Consider the following 17,699-nt stretch of genomic DNA (forward strand, 5'->3'; position numbering starts at 1 on the left):
GGGGTCCGGGCAGGACAGTGGTCGTCCCGGCTCCGAGTAACCATGGGGACTTGTGGTGCCTGGAGACTGAGAGCTGACCACGAGGTGGGCCGCAGATCAGGTGTGGGCAGGGCTGCGCTGGGCGGGCGCCCTGGGAGGGCCGCGTGCCGTGGGGTTTTCCCGGAGCTCCGAGGACGGGTCTGCCTGTGACACCATGGGCAGCATCGTTCATTCACGTGAGACCCTGCGACAGACTGACTCCGTTGGAGAGATTTGAACGTTTGGGTCCCACGAGAGCATCAATTTGCTGGACTAGGTCACAAACCCAGAAGTTCTGCTTCCAAGTCAGCACGACAAATAGATGTGTCACTTGACTTCCTTTTGCTGCATATTTACAGAATTTAGGATACATCCTTTAAAACCAGCCCAAAAGCAATACATCATTTGAATATGAATTGTTAATCAATGTCTGGAAAAGCAAACAGCTATCAGTCATTACTGGACAGTTCATTTTTGAAAGTCCTTTGCAGTGTTCAGCACCAGATGCGGACACACGGCTTTTAATTGGAAACCGCTCTAGCGTTGTTTTATGGAATTTCAGGGTTATTAATCAGACTCTCTGGTGGTGTTACTCTCCAAGCACTAAACCTGGATTCCGAATAAAATGCAGGGCAGGAAACTAGTCCTCCTCCTCCTCCCGATTTTAGGTGCCCTCGGTGTCCTCGGTGTTGGTTCCGCACCGGCTGTGTGATGCGCGGACAAGTCACTAGGGGTCACGGGGTCACAGCACACAGACGTCCCCTCTGGAAGCAGGTTTAGCAAATCGTAGATGGGCGTTTGCCAACATCCAAAAGTACAAATAAATGAAACTTCCAGGAAAATGAGTGAGAGAAACTCTGTGTTTCTGAGAGAATGGCCGTTGTTGGCCCTTCGTGTGTCCTCTCACTTCCTCCCCCTGGAGTCCTGGCCCCTGAGCGCCCCCCCTCCACCAACACCCAGCCGTCAGGACGGCCTGCCGACTCTGCCTTTGGGGACGTCTGGATTCCACCCACATCTCCCCATCCTTACTCACCCGGGGAATGCAGCAGCCTTCTCTGCCTTGACCTTTTTATCCTTGACCCCCTTCTGCCCTGACCTCTCCTTCCCTTGACCTCCTTCTCTTGACCCTCCTTCTGCCCTTGACCTTTTATCCTTGACCCCCTTCTTCCCTGACCTCCCCCTTCCCTTGACTCTCCCTCTGCTCTTGACCTTTTATCGTCGACCCCCTTCTGCCCTTGACTTTTATCCTTGACCCTCTTCTGCCCTTGACCTTCCTTCTCCCCTTGACCTTTGGTTAATTTTGTTCATTGTGAATGGTTGTACCGGGTGATATTTGCCAATATCGTCCGGCCTCTTTGGAGGTGTGGATTTTCAGATGTTCTTAGTTGGCCGTTCCAGAAACGTTTCTTTGGGACTAAGTCCTGTTCTACTTTATCTGTGGACTTGCAAGGAGCGTCTCTGGTCATGTGCTCCAGGGCAGGGTGGCTGGGGTGGGATTCGTCCATGCGTCTTTACTGCGTAACTCAGGAGCCCGTGGCAGGGGTGCGCTTCAGTCTGGGCGCCCTGCATGTACAAGAGTGTCTCTAGTTTCTTCATATCCTCACCTAAACTTCTGGTTTTATTGTTTTCACCTATCTGTTGGGTATATTAAGCAAATTCACGGAAGTTTTGAAGTAATATCTTGATTTTCATTCAGTTCATAACCTGCTGTGTTCTTTTCTCTGTCAGTTGGTGTTGTGTTCTGATGTCTGTCTGTTAAATTGGTGTTATGATCAGAGACTACATTCTGACTGACCGTGATGCTCTGTGGTTGCTTTGGGGCTGTGCTCCATGGGGGACTCTGAAGTGAGTTTTGTTTGGTTTTGTTTTATTTTTTAAAGTAAACTCTACACCCAGTGTGGGACTCGAACTCATGGCCCCAAGATCGAGTCACACGCTCCACTGACTGAGCCGGCCAGGAGCTCCTAAAACGAGAACTTTGTGTTATTATTATTATTATTTATTATTATTATTATTATTATTATTACTATTATTATTACTATTATTTTAATGCTTTATTTATTTTTAAGACAGAGAGAGACAGAGTATGAGTGGGGATGGGGCAGAGAGAGAGGGAGACACAGAATCCAAAGCAGGCTCCAGGCTCTGAGCTGTCAGCACGAACTCGGGGCTTGAACTCACGGGGCTCGAACTCACAAACCGTGAGATCGTGACCTGAGCCGAAGTTGGATGCTCAACTGACTGAGCCACCCACGTGCCCCTAAAACAAGAACTTTTTAAATTCATGGCTGTTTCTTTCAGATTCATAATCATGTTTCCCATCTTCTGTACCTTTGCCTATGTTCCTTTTATTCTAACGGCAGATGGGCAGACAGGTGTGCCCAAATCTCCAGCTGCCACTTTAATTTTGTTTATCTGCAATATTTGGTTATTGGTTTTTTTTTTTTATCTTAAATATTTGCCGCGTATGTGTGTGGTCTTGGTTGTTGTATCTTCTTGATTTATTGTTCCTTTTATCAGTGTTTTGTTGTCATGTTTTTATTGTTGCTGGAAAATCTGGGGTTTTTTTTTTTCATAAATTGGTTTAAATCGGATTGATCCCCTTTGAGGAGTTCAGATTTCCCTAGTTTATACATCAGTGTCCTTTTCAACTTTTTTTGTATATTTTTGTGTGTCTTCAGTTTATTTCTTGCCTTTATTTTATTGTCTGCAGATTTCATGTGAAGAGCTTTTAAACTTGAAACAACTATTTCCCTTCTGTGTGTGGGAGATCTGTTTTTTTGCAAGATAAACAATTGCATTGTCTGACAATAATGATAATTTTTTCTTCTCCTTTTCCAGGAGAATATTAAACACCATATTTCTATTTACTGCCTTACTAATTTAGCTCTGTTTTTTCAGAACGTTAGATGGTAGTGATGATAATTGAAGTGTTTTATAATAACTTTCTGATATCTATTAACAAGATCATAAGATGTTTCCTTCTGGTTTACTTAGGTGATTTGTTACTTACGATCATTAGGATATTATTTTGTGGACATGTAACTATTTCTGTGTAGTTGCAATATTATTCTTTTGTTCTGTTCTTGAATTCTATTATCAGAGTGCCGAAGACGGTCCATTTTTATTCCAAAGTGAGACTATGTTCTTCATTTATTTTTGTTCTTTTTCTTTGTCAGGTTTTTTAATTTTTCTGTCGGATGTGGTGGGAGTAATTCCCTCTTTCCTATACTTGGGAATACTTCACATAGCATAGGATTTCTTTCTTTGAAAGTTTAAAAGGATGTGCTTACAATCATCTGAGCTTTGGGTCATTTATAAAGATGGTGTTGACAAAATTGTGAGTCTGTTCATTGTCTCCAAGTCTGCTTGAGTTTTGACAATTTAATTTTTACCGAAAATTGTCACCTACGGTGCAGATGCAGGCCGCTGCCCGCTGTGGCTCTAACTTGGCATCGTTTCTCCATCGGGTTATTTCATTCAGTCTTCTCTACTTTGGCTTATAGACGCTATTGTCTCCTCAAGTGGCACTGCAGACATCGAACTGAAAATTTAATAAACTGTCTCTTGTTTCCTGCAGTAATTTTATTTGGCGTAACTTTCCTCTGATTTTTCCAGCTGATCCCTATATTGTTAGCAACTGTATATTCTTTTTTTTTTTTTTTTTCTTTTTTCAACGTTTTTATTTACTTTTGGGACAGAGAGAGACAGAGCATGAACGGGGGAGGGGCAGAGAGAGAGGGAGACACAGAATCGGAAACAGGCTCCAGGCTCTGAGCCATCAGCCCAGAGCCTGACGCGGGGCTCGAACTCACGGACCGCGAGATCGTGACCTGGCTGAAGTCGGACGCTTAACCGACTGCGCCACCCAGGTGCCCCAGCAACTGTATATTCTTAAAACACATACTGACTCACCCCTGCTCTTCCCACTGAGTTTCCCACTTGTCAGCGGTAGGCAAACACGGACGGTGGTTCGCTTTGACGCGCTGCAGACCAGCGAACCAGTACAGGAAAGGCTGTTGTGAGTCCCAGACACCCCTGTGTGGGTGCGGCTGTCTGGTGTCGCCCGCCTGCCTGCCAGGTAAGCCTGCCGTTCCCGGTCCGTGGGCACGGGCGAGCGAGAACCAGCCAGGTCGGAGCGGCTGGTGGCCGGGTGGGCACAGCTTTCTCTCGCCACCCTGGTCATGCTGCCATTCGCCCTTGGGTTCTGCACACCCCTGCACGCTGCTCCTCGAGGCAGGGAGCCCACATGCCTGGGGCCACGACCTAGGGCGTCCTGAGCCGGAGCCGCCCGGCGGCACCCTGTCCACACGTGGGACCCTGGCGCGTTACCGCAGGGCGCCTGCCACACATCGTCTCATCCCTGACTCGTGGCACGTGGCTTCTGGTCGTGTCTGCCTCGGCCCACACTTCGTGTAAATACAGAATGTGCAAAAATACCTGTATATACAGCTGCTGCCTTTAAGGGTCTCCCCTTCATTCCCAGACAGCATGACGATGGCTGCACAGAACCCACGTGATTTTTCGGCGTTGTCGTGTAGAAGCTGTTTCACGTGGTTTATGGTGTGCGAGCGCCTCCGTTCTCTCTTCTTCAGGTTTTTTGGTTTCTGTTTTTGGTTTTGAGAGCGAGAGGGAGCAAGAGCGAGAGAGCGAGCATGGGCGAGGAGCAGAGAGAGAGGGAGAGAGAGAACCCCAAAGAGGCTCTGAGCCGTCAGCCCAGAGCCCAGCTCGAGACTCCATCCCATGACCCGTGAGACCATGACCTGAGCCGAAATCAAGAGTCGGGAGCTTAACCAGCTGAGTCCCCAGGCGCCCCGTGCATTCTCTTAATCATTGGTAGGGTTATGTCACCAATAACTTATCTGTCAACTCAGTGGGTCGGAGCTGAGATCAAATTTGCCATCTTACTCAGAAAACCTGAAATACATTTTGTGTACAAGTGCTCGTTGAGATGTTCACAGACCGCAAGGCCTGCACTCAAAGCATACAGGTCGGTGGTTCACTTCTTGCGGAGGTGTGCCAGACATTTTTATCCCCCGGAAGGAAACGCCGTGTCCCGACTGGTCCTTGCACACGCCCCCGGCCCCCACCCCTGCATCCGCTAGTCTGTGCTCTGTGGATCTTCCCTGGGCCTTCTGTGGACACGGGGTCGTGGTGTTATCCGTGGCTGATTGCTCTCTCGCGCGAAGCAGTCAGGGTTCGGCCACGGCGCTCCGTGTGCCGGAACTCCATTTCTGTCGTTAATGTGATTCCACCTTCGGGATAGGACACGTGTATGTAGCCACACGTCACCTGGTGGGCATTTGGGTTGTTTTTGCCTGTTCTGAGGGACACTGCTGTGGACACTTGGGGACACGTTTTTGTGCGGATACGTGTTTGACTCTCTGGGTCTGTACGTGGGAGTGGATTTGGCGGCTGGTGTGGGCACTCCGTGTTTAATCACTGGGAGGAAGCACCAGGCTCTTCTGAGGGCGCGTAGGGGTCCTCATGTGCCGAGCCTCACCAACACCGGTCCTATCCACGTTCTGATGACAGCCAGCCTGGGGGTGTGCAGTGGCGTGAAACCTGTAATTTAAACCTATTTCTTGTCAAAAATGACACAGTTTGAGCATGAAAAGCCTAATGGAGAAAATAAAACATACCCATTACAGCACAGACAAGAAGCTACTCAGCATTTCAGGGTTTTTAGCCAAGGTGAAGGTTCTTCAGCAGACCAGTTCCCCTAAACTATAAGAAGACAAAAACCCTAATTGTATGGCTTCCTTCTGTGCTTTGGGGTTGATTGTTGACCAAGACAAGTGAGTCCCCACAGGTCCAGCTGTGTCCTCCTGGTGGGTGGATTTGAGTTTTCCGGACACTTCTCTGTGACTAGGAGGACTGTCGCTCCCGCTCCTTCGGTCCATTCTCCGCTCCGCAGACATCAGTTACGTGCTGGTGAGCTCTCGTGCGGTTTTCGTCCCCTGCCTGCCTGCACACGTCTGTGGGATTCGGTGGACTCCCTCACTGCTTCACTTGACTTTAACACATTTCGTCATGGACTTTATTCTAAGTACCCTCATGTCGCTTTCCTCCTCAACACGCATCCCCTTCTGAGCCGCGCTGGCTGGCTCTCTCCTGTCGTCCAGGTTATGGCCATCTGCTTTCTCTCCGAAACCCCACAGCAACAGCAGCGTATCTTGACGGTACTGAATCTGCATTGTTTTTGGCCTACGATCCTCAGGTCTGTCGTTCTAAATAGAGCATCATTAAACTATTACCCTTTAGGAATGTGCATGCGCATTTGGAGAAACGTGTCTTCCCGCAAGTGTGAGGAGTTCTGCATCGGTGGTCAGAATCTTTCCTCGTTTTGCTGCATTTCACAGGGTCCTGAAATACTGTGTCCTGCCTCTGATCTGCAGCTGGTCCCATTTCTTTTTTACCTTGAACGGGAAGCTTCTTGTCTGTATGTGCTGCTGGTGGTTCTGAGGGCAGCGAGTGGAACACAACAGACAATCTACTAACCCTCCCCCTGTGGGGCTTCACCGTCGGTTTGGAGAATACATAATGATACATAACCCTCGGTTTGGAGAATACATAATGATACATAGTGACGTCAGTGCCCTTGCCGATGCCTTCCCCTCATGAGGTGTTCCTAGTAACAGACGTACTTAAACAGAACAGAAGCACGCACGTTTTATAATTAACCTGAAGAAAGACTTGTTTGAGTCATACTTGGCCAGTTTACCAAAAGTGCGTAGGGTTTATAAATGTTAATGAAAAAGCGATACCGTAAAGGCCCATCCCTGCGTGAAGACTGCGTGACTTTATTGCAAGCTGAGCACACACGCACACCAAGATGTGCGAGAAGGACGTTAAAATAGCCTGAGTGTCTCCCGTGCAAGTGGGAAGCCATTGCCCTGTCTTCCTGTCTGCTTCCTGCAACTCGCCTGGCTCGTCGGTGAGACTGACCTGTGTTCTCACTGAAATCCTGCCCTAAATCAGCAGGCACTGGTCATGATGAAGAAAAGTAAGGTCCATCACCAAGGCCAGAAAGTGGTTTATCGATCCCTCTGCGTCAGGATGCTTTGCTGGGAGGTCTGCGTTCCTCCAGCATCTGGCCCACCAGGTAGCGGGAGGCAGGCCATCGGCCCCGCGGTCAGGCCGTTGGGTAGGACGCCTCTCAGAGGGCTGTGGACAAGGGAGGAATTGGGGGTTAGGCATTGGCCAGGTGGGTGTGAGGGGACAGGCAGGGTGTCCGCATAGAGGCCCTTGGGCGACTGTGGGTGGAGAGTGGGAGAACGTCGACAAGCCAGCAGGAGAGCAGAGGAGAAGCCAAGGGCCTGTGGCAGGTGGAGGGGAGGGGACCTCCAGGAAGGCGCTGACGCCTTCCCAGCTCTCCGTCCACATGTCTGGGGGAAGGAGGGAGGGGCCGCCATGTACGCTCACATCCAGTCACACTGTCGCAGGAGCGATGCAGACAGATCAGGGCTCCCTTAGGTGGACGTCACATCTGCCGCTTAGGAGGGAACCAGAGAAGTTGCCCTGTGTGAGATCGCACTGCCCAGCCTCTGACACACGGTGACCCTGTGAGCTTCGGTGATGGCTCTCCCCCCTGACGTTTTTGGCTTAAATGTACGAAGTGAAGTCCCATAAAAGAACACACTTCTGGGAAATGTGAAAGAAGAAGGAACAGTGGTTGGGTGAGAGATTTTAGCAGCATTTTTAGAACCTTCATACCAGGAGAACAAGCTGTGGAATTTATAGTGTGGGGGAATCCCCTGCACTTCGAGAGGTTTGAGCTCAGTACTGCTGAGAGTGGGCATCTTGCCTCCACGGAAGGGAGGACGGGGCTGTTGTAATTAGCGGAGTTAACACAGGAGTGGCCCAGGCACATGGGAAGCGGCTTCGTCTGACGTCCACAGGCCCCTGACGGTTTCACAGACGTGGTCACTCTCGGGCAGCACCTTCCCAAGAGTAAGTGAAGGAACAATAAGTTAGGTCCAGCAAGAACGTTCCGGCAAGAGAGTTCAGAGCGGGTCCTGCTAAATCAGGTGGCCCTTTGCCGTGTTTGAGCCATCTCGTGTGCATGTCATCTCTGCGCTCCCGTGTTGGTCTGAGAGTGGACAGTGTCATTCTCCGTCAGAGTGAATAAAGTTGTCGTCATTATTAACACACGCAGCGGCCACGAAGACCTAGTCTTGCGTAGAAGTGCAATAACGCACCCAAAGTCACATGACCGACAGCAGGTCACACAGGTGTCTTTCTACAGGGACGTGTTTAAGTTACACACGGTCCTCCAGCCCCTGCTGCTCCGGCCGCAGAGTGAGAGCAGACGGTCCTGATGCCACGTGGCACCCACAGCTGGCCAGGGGACGCTCCTGGCTGCGGGCACGTCTCTAGTGAAGGGTTCTGAGGAGCCCGTGTGCCCGCCCGCCCTCCAGGCGGGGAGCCAGGAGGTCGAAGGGAGAGCGGGTCAGTGGGCGCTATCCCTGTCCGGTGGGACTGGTGATGGTCGGGGTTGTCCTGCTCACCCGCAAAGGCTTGGCGACTCTGGTGCCTGCTTCTCAGCCACCTGCTGAGGCCAGGAGAGGAAGAGAACCATGGCTGGGTTCCCGGGTTCCGGAGCGTGGGTGTGGGGGCCAGCCCTGTGCAGACACCTCCGTGCAGCGCTCGGCCCCGGTGGCCACGTGTGACGGAGCCACGTCCGCTCCGGCCCCGGCAGCTGGCAGACGGGGTGCGTGTAGGCCGAGCGCGTCCAGACGCCCGACGGGTTTGCAGACGCCCTTACGGCCCCTATCTGTGTACTTTCTAAATCAAGCAGAGTTTTGAACGGGCCGTCTGTGGATTCGGCGTCAATGCGCAGCTGTTTGTGTGGACGGCCTCCTTGCGCGAGTGCGTCGGCGTGGTCCTGGGTGAGCGCGGCTGTGCCGGGAGTACGGGTGGGCCGTACTGTCGCGCAGTCTAGCCCGGCAGGACGCGGCTTCCTCCGCGCCGGCGTCACCTGCAGTGGGGGGACCGCAGGTTCTGTTTGAGTGGGAGGGCCTATCGGCCAAGGGTCTGCGTTTCCAGGGAGCGTTCCGGACGCCGTCCCCCTTGCTCTGAGCCCTTCCTCCCCTGACTCTCCCGTTAATAGAAGCATCTGGCAAGCTTCTAGAACCCTGAGGCTCAGACCGCACCCCACACAGATTCAGGCGTGGTCTCAGGGGAGACCGGTGCGGGCACTGGTGCTCTGTGGGCGCCCGGTCATTCCCGAGCAGCCACGTTTAGTGGCCTTGAGCTGCCCCGGCACCACGGCGTCATCCTTCACACCTCGCTGGGCCTCCCTCTCGCGGGCCCATCCACGTGGCCCTGGCCTGAGGGTGCAGCGCCTGCCACCTCGCCAGTCATCCTCCTGCCTCCCCCGCCCTCCTTCCTGGCGTGCGGGGTGACCGCCTAGGGCTGTGCGGGTAGCGCCCTGCACGCAGCCCCTGCCGCTCGACAGGACGGAAATGCCAGCCTGCTCCGCACCTGAGACCCGACCGCCGGGGCCCGGCTGGGGGCACCCGGTCGACGGCGATTTTCATGCACCAGGAGGCCCTTCTCATTTATCCAGAGACGTCTTTCCGACTTACCCCTTCTCTGCGGACAAGGCCTGGCAGGCCATCTTCTTTACTTAAATTCCCTCCTGACCGCTGCTTCCGTTTTCTGACTGCTTTGTCTGGTGTCAGAAGGAAGCCCCTCCTCGTCCCCAGGCTCCCACGGAAGCAGAGGCCACCCTGGAGGAGCCTGGTGCACGGGCCCTGCCTGGTGCTTCCGATGAAGTCGGTGTCCATTTAATGATTATTTTCAGCATTTCCTACAACAACAAATCTTCATCCAAGTATTATCTGAATCTTTCTAAAGTTATGGTTTTCACTTAAATAGCTTTGGTTAAAGTAGAAAAGCCTTTCTAAAGGCAGAAAAAATTGCTTTAAATAAAATACTAATAACACTTCAATATTTTGAAGAAAATCCTGGCCAATTTTCTTTTAAAAACATATTTACTTAAATCCTGTAAAAACTGTTCAGCAACGGTTATTCAAAACTTAGACTTCCCGTGTGTTAGGCCAGTCACTGGAGCCCTGGTCAGATGGGAGGCAGATGTGTTGCCCTGTGTGGTCAGTGCAGGCGTGCCCCATGGGCTGGTGGGCGAGGGGCCGTGGTCCTGTTGTGACGCCCACGTCCCTGTGCTCACACCCTTGGCCTGTTTCCGCTTTGCCCCCTCAGACCAGAACCGGCCTCGCCCTGCTGCACCACGAAGGGTCTGGAAGCCCCTGTGACGTCCGCCTGAAGCTGACGAGAGAGGTCCTCACGATTCAGAAACAGGACGTGGTCTGTGTCCGCGGGAGCAGCCACGGCGCACATGTAAGTGCCCTGCGCCGCCGCCGGGCGTCGTGTGGACGCGCTGGGAAGGCCTAACTGGGTGAGGCCGCTTTCCTATTTCCTTCGGGCTGTTTGCTGAGGAAGAGCCCCTCCCCCATTAACTGTCCCCAGACGTCAGGTTCCAGGTGGAACCCTTTACTGTCTCCCTGACTTCCGCCATTTCTTTGCTGATGGGTTTCCCTTAAGGACCTTTATGTGAAAATGGCCCCACGCACCACGGGATGGAACGTGACACAACCTCATTGGAAATGGAAGGACATAGTGTGAGAGGTCGTCTGCTGGCGGAAACCTCAGCCGGGAGGTCTCTGTCTAGAACCATGTGCAGCGGCCATTTTCTGGTGCCTGGTGTCAGGTCTGTCCCTGGCGTTTGGGGACATAAACAGGCGCTCCTGCCATTTTTGGCTTAAGTCTTTTACAAATGAGCTTTTCTTAAGGCAAGAAACTTACTGATTAGAGGCAATAAAATGTCGAATAAAGATGAGGAAGAATAATTTTGGCTGCTTTTGTTTCAGTTTAACTCAAACAGGGCTACCCTATGTGGTATATTTAATATACAGTATACTGTACATGACGTATTTTAATATGCGCTATACTGTGCGTGATACATTTAATACACAGTGTACTGTATATGGTATATTTAATACACAGTATGCTATAAATGATATTTTAATATATAGCATACTGTATGCAATATGTTTAACATACAGTATACCGTACATGATATATTTAATATATAGTATGCTTCACATGATATATTTAATATGTAGTATACTGCACACGATATATTTAATATACAGTATACTGTATTAAGTGTGCTGTATTAAAACTGTAGCCAATTTCCTGTTTTCCTTCTGGTGGGCTCATAATTGGAAATATATAAATCTATGCATATACAATCTACATCTCACTGCTCTGTCCTTTGAATGCACCCACCCAGGAGCTACAAAAACAGAGAGAGACTCAAGGAATCATGTAGCTGAAAATAAGTTTTTTCTGTGCATTTGATAATACCCCAGGTCATTCCTTTTCCCCAGTCCGGGGAGGGCTGTTGGGAGAGCGCGGGCTCTTACGTTCACAATTGCCTGGGTCCTCATGACCTTTGATCGGAAATGAAGTAAACTGGCCACTTCTCTCGAATCGGCGTTTCCCAGGAGATGCAGATGCTGCCAGTGTGATGTCTTCCCTGGGAGAGCCTGACATGTCCCCACATGGAAGCGATGCTGGGCTCCTGTGTGAGTCTTACACACACGTGGCCCTGAGAACGGAAGTGCTTGTGGCTTCCACTGGAAGTGTCCCTCTGTGCCCCACCTTTCTCAGGTCACTGCCCCTGTTCTGGATGCTCCCTGCCATCCAGGACAGGTGAGGCGACTGTGATGGGGGTGGAGGACAGTTCCTTCCACTGTTCCTCCCTTGAATTGAGGGTCGGGTTGGAGGTTGGGGTCCACCTTCCTGCAGCCCAGGCACTAACCCCTCATTCAACCTACTGTCCCCTTCTGTCCCCTACCTGTTCTGAGTACTTGGTGGCATGGGACTGGGGAGCAGAGGGTTAGCAAAGAGTTTGGAACTGTTTAGAAAATTATCCTTCTTCAGAGTGACTTTATAATCTGTAGAGAATCCCTGACAACTTATAATAAAAACATTCAGTGTTTCTGTGCTCAGTTGTCCAGGAAAAATAAATTACATTCTTTATTCATAATGTCAGATTCTTGGCCTAAGGTTAAGTCCTTGATGAAAGTGATCAGTTCCTTCCTAGGATAAATGAGTGTGTGTTCGGACCTGTCAGTTTATGTTTATAATTTCCAGTGATTCACTGAGGGCTGTGAACGGCCACAGGACTGACCTTAACTCGCCCGCTCTGGAGAGTGGGTGGGGGGCACACGGGGCTTGGGTCTGTGACCACTGTGTCTGCCGGCCCCACTTCCGGTGTTCTCTGCGGGTTCCCTGCTTCTCCTCCTACAAAATCGTGGATGTTCTGGTGAAGAAACACGTGTCCCTGTGCTGGATGGTTTGGGGGGCGGTTCCGGGGGAAACAGTCAGCAACCTGAGGTCAGACTCCTGTATCCCAGCCACAGAGCAGAATGGGTGCAGCCCCATTAGTTTGCGGGAGGGCTGAAGCACTGCATTCTTCAGTTGGTTATAAAAATAACAGCTATCTTGCCTGAGAATATGTCATGTGTCTGGAGAGCGAGAAGACTATTTTTAACAAAGGTCACAGCTGATTTTGGAATGGGATCCAGAACACCTCTGGGGAGCTCTCACCGTGCCTGTGGAACTGGACGTTTCCAAGGAGGCCGCACCTGGCCGAGGACGATTATTCCCTTGAAGCTTATTCCGAAGGGCAGGAGTGGAAGGTCTAGTAGGTCCACGGTGGGTCAACAGAAGAAACAAGTCGGGGTTTTACACGTCGCCGAACCCCGAGCCTCCGTGGCCAGGACGTGACACTTACGTGTCAGATTCGGTGCGACACCTATTTACCGGGCACACAGTATAGATACTAAATTCCAGCAGAAGCTAGCTTATCAGCAGGACCACAAGACTTAAAACTACCATTAAACGTCATTGCTGTCGTGTGTGACTCCGCCCCGGGGGCCGGGACCGCCCTGAGCACCTGACGTCAGGGTCGTTCTGCAGCCGCACGTGCAGCAGGCCCGTGGAGTTCTCTCCTCGACGTCCGTTTTCTTCCCAGGAAATGGTGCTGGTGACCGTTGCCGCCTTTTGCGCTCTGACCTTGGGGCGAAGTGTGCGTGCCGTGTGCTTGGTGATCCAGCCGCGTGGTGGCGGGAACCGGCTCCCCCGACCCCGCAGGCGGACTCCGCGTGGGGTCCCCGCCTCCGGCCGCACTTTCTGGATTGCGCGCGTCCGAGACACGGCAATGGGTGGACGTGGCCCTGCCGAAGCAATCGCCGCAATGTCAGTTCACGATGGGTGTTATTTTTATCACAAAAGATGGAGGACTGGACTGCATTGACTCTTCCATAAAACCAGAGGATTTTTTAAATCTGCCGGTTCATCACCGGAGTTTAAAACCAGAAAATTCTTATTCCATTCATATTTCTTCCCGTTGAGATCAACATGGCGTTTTGCCTATTTCAAATCCTGGGATTTTCCCGTTATCTCCTAAAGAGAGGGAGTGCTTGTAGCGTGAGAGACCTAGCTTTTTCTCGTGTTTCAGGGTTTTGTGTACATCGTTTTATTTTACAGTCATCCCTGTACACGTGACACGTTGCATTTCTCTAATTGTAAGTTTATGCTTGTGGCTTAAATTAACGTGGTTGGGAAGGTCTGCATGAAGAGAACATTTTAATAAATTTATATCGTATTCGCTACCTTGAGTCCCGGCGAATTTGTGGCTGGCACGTACTTCAGTGGATTCTGTGTCCTCGTGTTACTATTTGGGACGCTAAGATTCAGAGCGACAGAGCTAAGCTCCTGGAGTTAGTCACGGGGTCGGGGCAGTGTCTCAGCTGCTCCTCTGTGAGGGTGTGACCCGGGGACGCTCTCGGACACACGGATCCCCGGTTCTGGGGGGTGCTGCCAAGCTGGTGTGAGGGGAGGCTCCCGGCCCCTGGGGCTGGCGTTGGCCCACCTGCCACGACCTGGCTGCATCTGCATGAGACCTCAGGAGGCAGTCCCGGGGCCCAGAGGTCAGAGGACAGCTGACTTTCTCCCCTGCTTGGAGCAGGAGTGCTGGAAAGTCACGTCCTTCATGAGTGAACTTGAAACCACCATAAAGTCATGTCCTTCATGAGTGAACTTGAAACCACTGTAAGCAACAGATGGCAGAAATAAAACAGACGTTGACCTTCAGGGACCTCAGGCTCGGCAACGACCAAGTTTGTAGCATGCCTCCGGCACAGGAGGCTACGGAGGTGGGACAAGGACAAGGCACGAAAAGTGACCCAGCAGACCTGAGTAGAGGGGCTGTCTTGAGATAAAGATGAAAACACACCCGGCATTGGAATCTCCGTGCACCAGCTAAACAACGTATCAGACACAAAACCCAGGCTATGAGACCGAAAGACGTCACAGGAGTGGGGGGAGCTGGGGGTGAGGGGGTGGGTAGTGAACTTGTTAAAGTCATTTTCAAAAATTAAGTTTATTTCTCACATAACAAGTGCTATGAGGAATATCAACAAACTGATATTTTAGTTTGGAATAAAGAATTAAACTTGTATTAAACTCCCCAAGATGGATGAATTTGTTACCATGACGCCTGCCAAAGTCCTGGCTATGTCTGATAAATTCTATACTCAATGCCCACAATTCTATCATTGCTCGTTTGTGATAAAATAAATGCATTATTACTGCTTTTATCCACCTACATTTATATCCTTTCTGTGGTTCCCTTTTGCTTTCAATTCTCTGGGTCCATAAATCTGCAGTAGGTAAATGTCAAAACATAGTTTGGAATTAATGATAAAGCAGAATATTTTTGAAGGTCCTTATCTCTTATGTTTGTGAAAAGTGCAGCTGGCTTCGGTTGGAAGAGTTCATTGAAGAGTTACCTTAGATTCCAAACTTGGTCCTCCCAAGTCTCTTCACATCTGAATGAATTCATAATTCATTGCTCTGGGAAGTGAGCACACCCCAACCCTGAAGAGAAACATGGTTAAGGGGAGAACGTGGCTCGATGGATGAGGTACTGGCCCCACGGTTGTGCACTGAGCGAGCTCGTCAGAGAGGACTGCTTTGGTTGAATTAGAAAGTGCCTTTTGAGAGCACTAGTTTCCGTCTACACATCTGCTGAGAGAAGGGCTTTCGAAACTTGTGTCTGTGGCCTGGCTGTGAGTTCGTGAAGCATCAGGACACAGGAGGGGCCTTAGCTGGGTTGCTGTGTGGACGTTTTCAGCTAAAAGCTGTACAAGTTGTGTTTTCTATTCGTTTTAACTATCCACTAACTTTTACAAATCTTGTTTTGAAAAACAAAATTGTTAAATACGACAATGCTACATTCGTGTTAGAACCTAGGTAGTTACATGATCTTCAATTGTGAGAACACAGGTTGGCTGAACCTTCTCCCGGCTTTGAATGCGAGATTCTTACAAGCTCCAGCGAGGGAGTTTAGAAGAGCAGAAAGAAGAGGTTTTTCATGACGAGACTTGACATCCTGATGTTTCTGTGACACTTGCTGGTTTCCCGTAATTCTCTCCACTGGCTGTCTTCGCAGGCCCAGGCTGCCCACGCAGAACCATGCAGATGGTCAGGTGCCCTCTTCCCACCACGCCCTCCACAGGCTTTCCTCTGAGCACATGCAGAGAGGGCTCTGGGGTCCCCCCTCTTCCTGCTCCTGTGGGGACAGCAGTCCCGTGGTCTGGGGCCCAGCCCGTGACCCCTCCAACCTCACTCTACCTCCAAATGTAGTCACACAGGGATGGGACTTCCACGTAGGGACTTGAGGGGAACAGTTCAGCCCACAGCAACTTTCTGTGTGGGACACACAGTATCATCCTCGCTTTCCAGACACAGAAACTCAATTTCTCAGAGGGTTAAGTGACCAGGGCGCATTTGCTCCAAAAGGAAATTTTAGCAGATTGTGTAGAGCAAATACTTGAATAAATAGTGTTCTGGATTAATAACAGATAACAGTCTCTTCAAGTTCTCCTGAACAAACGGTAAAGAGGCTCATTGCATAAATTTTTTCTGCTTTCACCTGTTGGGACTATTAGTCCAGATTTTTGGTGTGCATTAACCCGTTTTGCCTCAGGTGATCATTTTCTGAAGTTTTATTCGAAGTTTCCTCCTGAGATCGATATGTGAATAAAATGACTGATTTACAGTGTCATTTGGCAAAGTCTGTCTCAACAGAAACACCCTTGGCACTTTTCCAAACATATTTTCTCTAAAATATATCCGCTTGCTCTCTGTGAGGTTCAAATGCTCGCATTAATGGCGAAAGTTGGAAAACACGATTGAATGTTTGACAAATTCCGTGCGGTGGAGATTGCTGGCTGGTGTGGAATCACATGACCCTATTTTCTGGGCTTTGGTTAGAATATTCCCCTCAGAGGCATGTTGGGTGTCACCACACATGCGGCAGGGACTCAGGCTGAATGATGAGGCAGCCGGTAACTGTCCCCTCCGCCTTTCCCACTGAGTCACTGGCTGACTCCAGACTTTGCACACGGAAGACCCCCATGCACCGTGGGATTTACGTCCCGAGTGTGTCTGCCCTTGGCAGGGATGAGACGTACTCCCAGCGTTCAGCTAAGTACTTGGAAAGGCCCGGAAGGAGCCCCTGCGAGTCTGTCAACGGGCGTGAGCTGGGCCTGCTCTTTACCGTCACCCCCTCGCGGGCAGTGCGGGACACAGAGACAGTGCGATCCATTACCTTGAAGCCAGCGTCCCCGACCCGCGGCTCTCTCTCTGCGTGTGATAATACAAACGGCCACCAGCTGAAGATGCTGCAGCCACAGGACACTCAGAACACAGTGTTGCCGTTAATATCCACATGGGTAACGGATTCCCACGCGTGCGCTAAAGGAGGTACGTTGGCTCTGGTTTCTTATGATGAATTCACTCCTGAGAATGGAGTCATTCTTGGATTTTACACGTTGTGCAAGAGACGTTGTAAACACTGGCTTCCCCCTCGGCCCTGCAGTCCCTGTGGCCCATTGCTGGCGGCTGGCATGCCCTGGGCTTGGGCAGGAGCCCACATGGCCCCCCTGATGGCCTGTTCCTGCTCACGGTGCTCCGTGAGCACACGCCTGATGGTCTGTCCCTGCTCACGGTGCTCCGCGAGTACACGCCTGATGGCCTGTTCCTGCACACGGCTCTCCACACCCCCCTGACAGCCTGTCCCTGCTCACGGCGCTCTGTGAGCACACTCCTGATGGCCTGTCCCTGCTCACGGTGCTCTGCGTGCACACTCCTGATGGCCTGTCCCTGCTCACGGCTCTCCACGGCCCCCTGGCGGCTTGTCCCTGATCATGGCACTCCGCGAGCACACTCCTGATGGCCTGTCCCTGCTCACGGCTCTCCACGGCCCCCTGACAGCCTGTCCCTGATCATGGCGCTCCGCGAGCACACTCCTGATGGCCTGTCCCTGCTCATGGCTCTCCACGGCCCCCTGACGGCCTGTCCCTGATCATGGCGCTCTGCGAGCACACTCCTGATGGCCTGTCCCTGCTCACGGTGCTCTGCGTTTGGTGTGAAAGCATCTATGCTTCTGCTTCCAGAACAGAGAACGTGGGTCGTTGCTGTTGTTCCCACGGGATCTTTCTGAGCCACAGATGCGCCTGGCCCTCCCCTTCCTCCCACCCCAGGCCCCTGTCTTCCACCCTCAGATCTGGTGCAGTTGGTTA

At 51.2% G+C, this 17,699-nt stretch overlaps 1 protein-coding gene across 1 annotated transcript in view; it reads left to right on the forward strand.

Annotated features, from left to right (window-relative positions):
- SNTG2 (syntrophin gamma 2) overlaps positions 1–17,699 on the forward strand; it is a 178,197-nt gene that overhangs the window by 39,841 nt on the left and 120,657 nt on the right. Inside the window, exon 2 of the mRNA XM_086699902.1 lies at positions 10,243–10,380. Coding sequence (XP_086556028.1) covers positions 10,243–10,380 — 138 coding nt within the window. The remainder of the gene's footprint in view (positions 1–10,242; positions 10,381–17,699) is intronic.

This window comes from Puma concolor, chromosome A3, assembly GCF_028749965.1.
Source record: "Puma concolor isolate L17-30 chromosome A3, mPumCon1.1.hap2, whole genome shotgun sequence".
Lineage (NCBI taxonomy): Eukaryota > Metazoa > Chordata > Mammalia > Carnivora > Felidae > Puma > Puma concolor.